This window comes from Dreissena polymorpha, chromosome 13 (assembly GCF_020536995.1).
Source record: "Dreissena polymorpha isolate Duluth1 chromosome 13, UMN_Dpol_1.0, whole genome shotgun sequence".
In the NCBI taxonomy this organism is placed as follows: domain Eukaryota; kingdom Metazoa; phylum Mollusca; class Bivalvia; order Myida; family Dreissenidae; genus Dreissena; species Dreissena polymorpha.
In genome coordinates, this window is record NC_068367.1 from 63,374,380 (window position 1) to 63,381,739 (window position 7,360).

Here is a 7,360-nt window from a genome sequence, read left to right on the forward strand (position 1 = left end):
AAATAATAAAAACACTTTCATCTGCATAGTGACAGTAGAGAATACCGTAATTACTTTTCGGATACTCTTAGTTTTCGGACACCCTGTTTTTTAGCCAAAATAATAATTTTTTCGTGACCATATATTTTCGGACATACGGGTTTTCGTCCATAATTAATGACTGCAACTTTTCGGAAAGTATATTTTGCAGCGCTAGTTTACTAGATTGCTGTCCTGTTTTCGCTTATCAGGGACCATTCGATCATGGAGTTTTACAACCGGAGTAAGTTCATAAAACGTGGCATAGAATGCCCTGAGGGCCATGGACCATTACAAATGCGTTATTGGGTAGATATACCATGTGTACCTGTAATAAACATTGGTTTCACCCAACATCGTTTGAAATGATATCGTATTCAGGAAGCAGTTTGTTTGTTTGTTATATCGTATATACCATTTCAGGTAAGAGATTGCAAACACGTGAAGTTGTATTTTATTCACAGCAGAGAAAGGAGAGTGCAACACAATACAATTATTACACATTTAACCAAAGAAATAACCAAATTGCTATAAAAAGAAATAAGAATCTCTATAAAGGTTATTTTTTGTTTTCAGTGCAACATTTTATTTTCTTCGTAGAAAATTCCATACATACGTAGAAAATTACACACATACATACAAAGCTTGACATATAGTATTAAGAATTTCATAAACAAAGTATTTCATGTACAGCTACTTGATAGATATATACATATAAATGTCGTACATTCAACATACCTTCATAACCAAATCTAACTTTTTTCAAGTATTTTACAACAACAAAACTATAAGCTTTTACTATACAAACTCACTTAATGTTCAATATATATATATATATATATATATATATATTTATTTATTTATCATAAAAATATTGCACATTAGAAAATTGACTAGTGAGTGCTGAATTGCATTGTATAAGAAAACTGGCAATGCAGTGAGTACAAACAATATGTGAAAAACATTATTTATATTATGTGATACTATTACAAATGTCGATATATTAGATGTCAGTAAACGAAATAACGATAGTCTAGAGTTTTAATTCTTCATCGGATTCAACTCATTTTTGTAAATTTCAAAAGTGTGCTTCATACTATTTACAAGTCCATACTTTGAAGGGATTCTGTTTTTTCTCTGACAATGAAAGATAACCTGTTTTTAAAATTCACTTAATAAATACGTTTCCATCTTGGCAACCACAGAGTGTACATGAATTTTAATAAAAAGCATCACAGCAACACACTTGTATGTTTCTTATTAATGTGACTTAAAACGTGTGTTTCTGATATTCTAAATTAAGCCAGTTGTTTTGCGTACTGGGTTTGGTCTGTCAATCCGCCTTCAGTAAAAAACCAGAAAAATTGGAATAATGCTTTCCATTAACGCCTCCTCGTTTAAACTTGTTTATACCGCTTTCAATTGCAACGTCATCGTTCTTCTTGAGGTGTAGGACACTAGAACATGTTGCCATATCGTAACTTCCACTTGTTCCACCAGCGTCAGGATATATGACACAAATCACATTCCCATTCCTGATCAGTCGAAAATCGCCATATCCTCCTTTGTTGGACATCAATGTAGTTGAAAATACGTACAATCCCGCAACTGGAGCCACAAAGCTACCGTTGTGTTCATTATAGGCATCTCCAGTGTTTGTAATAACGTTGTCGAACACAAGTCGTTGCCGATCATGGAGGTGACCTATATCGTCGCTCAGAGTAGCAAAAAATGCAACAGCACCTGGTCCTGCCTGTTGTTTTTCCTCCAGTAGCGTCACTCTCCTTTCCAAGGTTGACACCATACTCTTCAAGTAGTCGACTTCTTTTATTAGCTCACTCTTTTTCAAATCTGTCAATAGCGTATTGTCAACAATAACATGTTCTTGGCGTTTAGTAAGTTCTTTTATTTTCTTATCCTGCTCAGTAAGTTTATCGACTAGAGCCATGAAACTTTTTGGCAAGTTCTCAATAAGAACGTCCCGCTGACCACTACATGAATATTCAACCTCGTCAGGTTCATACTTCGCCATAATTAAGAGACAACTGATTTTACCAAAGTTTTATCTATTGCTATTGATAAAGCGCGAATGTCAAATAAAGTTACTGGCGATAAACTTTAAAAACATTTGTTATCGGTGGATGTGATAAAGATGTGATAAAGTATAAAGGATGTGACGGTGTAAAAGCGTATCAGTAACCTCTCCGTTATTTAAAAATGAATCAACACAGTACACTGCAGTTATATCAACTTTACGTTAATATAGATATTTTATTCGTTTAAATTCAATTTTATTGAAATCAAAGAACATCATAAATATTGAACTGCTTATCTATTATTTGTTATGTTAGATATAATGCTTTGTTTTCTAGAATAAGTCAAAACAGCGTTGACAAGTTAATTTAATTATCTCTGTTATGTTGTGTCATTTTGTCACTTATGTTATAAACTACAGTATAGTATGAACGTTATTAAGTATAGAAAAGCTAAATATCTCTCATAATAATGTTACACATTACGCAAAATATGTATATTGTTTTATTATGATTTAACCTAGGTAACGCTAGAAAATATGTAGGTACATGTAACCTTTCCATATAAGCATCTGCTTTCCTCTCCCTTAGCCACGGAGTTTTAGTTATGATACATATTTTACAAATAACTATTGAATAGTAATTATAAAAAAATAATTACAATAATATTAATACAAATGGTTCGAGTTCAAACTTGGGCCTGTGTTATTAAACTCCATATTACATACATGTATTGACAACACTATATTATTCGAAGAAGCAGATGTGTAAACTTAGCATGTTAATATCATAAATAGAAATTGTATCCGAATGACTTAGTATATACTACACAAGCTATGGGAAAACGGTTTAGGTAACCCCTTTTTGACATGATTATTTAATGTTTACCATACCAGGAAATGTGTCGTCGTGTGTATGTTTCTATATTTAACGAATGTAAAGCGTAGAACTGCACTTGAATGTCAATCCAATCTCGTTTTATAAAACAGCTGTGCATTGATGTTGTAGGCACTTCGATTGCTCATCATCAATGACATCATCATCATCAATGACATCATCATTATCATCATCATCATCATCATCATCATCATCATCATCATCATCATCATCATCATCATCATCATCATCATCATCATCATCATCATCATCATCATCATCATCATCATCATCATCATCATTATTATCATCATCATCATCAGTAGCAGCAATATCGATGATTACAGAGCATGTGAGTGTTAGTTTTTACATTCGCGATTGTTATAACATTACTTCATTACAAATTAAGTCAATCAATTGATAAGTAATTAAAAAAACACATTTTTATGAACTATCGAACGTGAAGGGTGTGCTGAATCAACCATAAGATAAAGCACAGTAAAAACCTAAGTTTATGACAATTTTTTAATGTTATGTTAATTTTATTTTACATTGAATAATTTGTGTACAGTGAATGACAATATTAAGGAACTATTTTTAGGAATCTATAGGAATTATTGTTCCGTACACTGCCGTATACTCTTCATTGGACATCGTAATGACAGAGTTTTATATTACTGGTTTTAAGCATTAAAACTTTTAAACATTTTAAATGTATAGGTATAAAACACGTCATTTATATTATGAGGCTGGCTAATATCAATACAAAATTTAGTTTCTGAAATTGTATTTGGACAGATAACTTTCAATTTTTGCAATATGTTACATAACTTATTTAAGCAAAAGTTAAGTATTTGGTGTTAAATTACTCCAAAAAATTACTACCACTACCACAAAAAGATATAGAGTTATCATAAATTGTGTTAAATGACCAGATATCTGACACATGTGGTTTATTACACCATGTTTTATTAAATTTTTGTCGTAACCGTATCTGATCATAACGAGATTATGGGTTTGTGTTGAACACAGGGGCAATTAAACCACAGATCTATCAATAAACAAGATTTTTGATAGGTCGTTGATCAAACACCGCGATAAAAATGCTCAAACGAAGAGTTTAAGATTATGTGCACATACTTGAATAAAATCAAGTACTTCAATCCAGAAAACATATTTTATTGTATTTAATCTTTTACGCTTAAAATGGGAAGTATATATTTAATTCTAATTCCGATGATGTAATCTTGTGTTACAATATTGTTACGTCGCCGAATGTTCAATCGCGTGAAGGGTTGAAACAAAGAACTATCAATAAACATAGATTGTATTGTATTGTTTATTTATAGATCTTTGGTTGGAATCAGACGTGGCGGTGAGTGGCACTATTAGAAATTGCATCACGTTCAGCCTCGTTCTGGAATTCTGCGAGTCACGTGACTTCGCGCTCTTATCAATTTTGGCTTATTGTTAAAAGGGTTTATCTACAGGCTGCTATGGATATTTGTGTAATTTAAGAAAGTAAGAAAGCAATCCTTTCCTTTTGACCTTATTTGATTGAATCCAGATTATTACCAATACTGAGAAATGCCAGGCTGCCAATTGTTTGTGAAATCAATACTACTAATAATGAACTTTTACTAATCTGTGGAGTACACAGTAAATTATTTGGTTAAATATCAGTGTAAGTAAGTTTACACACTGTTTTACAAACACATTGATTCTCTCATAATTTCATAGAAAAGGATGGAATATATATGATACTGACAGGCAGACATACTATTTTTGAAACTTTCATTTTTACGACCCAGACAATAGCCTGAGTTATGTATAAGTTGACATGTAATTCATTAAGTGTCAATTTTATTTGCTCGACTGATTCGCATTTCGATTATCTAATAATATTAATACATTTAGAATGTGACACAAAATGTCAGAAAATATCTAAAGCCATTTAACTAAACACTATCATTAAGGATCGTATCTCTTATACCAAAACTTCTTTCAATATATTTACATTCATAAGAGATTAATGATGTGTCCCGTGAAACTAATAACTTGTGGAATCTATACAAAGCTAAAATGAAACAACATATACGGCTAATATATGTTTTGCTAAAAGCAGTGCAGCATCGGGATAAACATATACAATGGTATTCATCTTCTAAATCAAAGGCATTGAAACATAAATAATAACGTTCAAATCGTATACTGTTATCCGGAGCATATCAGCCAGTTTGAATTCTCAATGAGTGTGCAAATACCATAAATATTACCAAAACAATAAACAAATGCATCAAGGAAGAAAGTCACTTTTACCTTATCCTACAGGTGTGATATTCGCTCATCCAACCTCTAAGCTCTGTCTTCAGGCACAAACCACAGCCGTTTTATGTCCTTCTCAACACTCTCCACGCACTTCCGAATGGACTCTACGCAATCCATTCTCGTCCCCAAACATTCTTGAAAACCACTGACGGCCTTCAATATAACCATTTCGTCAATAAATGTCTTGTACTAAACAGAACTGTGTTCTCAGCATTTAGAGGATCGCAATACCGGTATCGGACTCCGCGGACGGACTCTTTGTTACTGTATCTTTTTAACTACAGGACCTTTGTAACTGATGTTTCTTTCTTATCTTGTATTTTGATTCTGAATTTTCTTTGGCTTTTTTGCAAGTACTCAATAAAAATAAACCGATAAATGTGTTCCGTTCAATTAAAACAAAAGTTCGCATGATTTGTGTTTTTAAACAAGAGGAAGTAAAAGTGGACCAATCTTTAAAATATCGTGTTTTCAGTATACACTGTATCTTATGTTAAAGCCCCTTACATGCAAAATATCCTCCGTGTAAACCGTAAACATTTGTAGTGTAAAATTCTAGCTAGGTCGCAAAAGGTTTGGACCGTGTAAATGATTTTCTACGAAGTCAACATTTCGTTACTGAGATATTTTGTTATTCTTATAGAAAGACTATATGATGACATTGCAATAATCTTTTGTGTTTGGCTAACATTTCACAAATGTAAACGTTGCAGTATTTCAATAGAAATAGTTATGTTGACATTAGTCCTTTCAGATGGGAAAGTGTGCTTCTTTATGTGTTTACCAATACTCGGCTTGTGGAATTATTTCCGCTTGGTTTCACAAATAATTGGCATTCGTGACGGTTCATGGGCGGCAAAATGAATTGCTGGCTTTAAAGGCTCTGTTCCAAAAGGTGGATGGTACCCAATTTTCAGTGCTCTTGCCCATGATATTCGTTGGCATACCTGTGATGACATGTTTTTTTACATATTATAGATTCGCTGGCCAGAGAACTGCTGTGGATGCCACTATGAAATTGCGTGACCTGAAAATCAAGGAACCTCCGCTTACTGAAGATGATGGGGAGTTTATAGATCAGCTGATTAAGGTATTCATGAATCTATTTTAAAGTTATATATTTGATGAATGCTTAAGTACTTTATCAGTGTGCCTTTATTTGCCACTTTGATTACTAGTATTTTTATTAAGAGTTTTATTATTATTAAAAATGAAAATAAATTAATAACATTCAGGGAATAATCTACATGTGCGTCCCGCGTCTATGACGCACAAATATCGAAATAGACGCATAGTTTTGAAATATGTGCGTCCACTCAGACGCATTGCTGAAACGAATCCGTTAATGCATACGCGAGTCACGATAAGTACGAGCCATCTTGGGTATGATTCTAAAGTGTAGCGATGAACGCTGAGTTTAACCAAATGAGGCGTTTCTTGTTTGATTTAATTATTTTTAATTTGTTTAGCAGTCACATAAACAACCAAGCTATGTAATATGGAATTTTTACACCCATTATTGCTGCTTCTTCCTGTATTTGCGCGATGATTATCTGAGATATTAACTCTATGATTCTACATTCTCAAATCTTTTCTATAAAGAAGGAATGTAGTTGACAATTGTTAATAGTTTTATTTGATCGTTCGTCAAAAAGTTGTAATTCTGTTACTCTTGTATCTTCAATGCAATTGAGTAATTAAACAGTAATTAAATTGAATGCGTTTTAATTCCCTTTTATTATTGTTTAATTTGAGTTACAATGCTATGACGTTAAATTTTATTTACACTTAAATGTATTATGAATATTGCTGGACCAAGTGTTAGGTTGAGCGCTCTATAACCAGGTTTAAACCCCCAATGCTTTGCATTGACCGTTCCAAGGCGGTGACCCCAGCTTTATTCATATTTTGTGTTTATGTTGGTTTGTATTGTGCTGTATTGTGCTGTTTTGTACTGTTTGGGCAATCGGTCACTTGCCTTAAATAAAGGACCAACTAATTGTTTTTAATGAAAATTCAATACTGCTCCAGCAGCTGGAGTTTCACTTCTTTATATTGAAGACTGCAACAAGTCTTTTGATTGGCTCTAGTCAAGCCGCTGCTGT

At 32.9% G+C, this 7,360-nt stretch overlaps 1 protein-coding gene across 1 annotated transcript; it reads right to left on the bottom strand.

The window, feature by feature from the left end:
• Positions 1-865: 865 nt before the first annotated feature.
• On the bottom strand, positions 866-2,110 carry LOC127855554 (complement C1q-like protein 4). The gene has a single exon (XM_052391281.1). The coding sequence runs from the start codon at positions 2,048-2,050 to the stop codon at positions 1,352-1,354; it is 699 nt and encodes a 232-aa protein (XP_052247241.1). The 5' UTR covers positions 2,051-2,110; the 3' UTR covers positions 866-1,351.
• Positions 2,111-7,360: the final 5,250 nt, after the last annotated feature.

Coding starts and splice junctions, on each gene's coding strand:
- LOC127855554 (XM_052391281.1), bottom strand. CDS start 2,050: ATGGCGAAGTATGAACCTGACGAGGTTGAATATTCATGTAGTGGTCAG.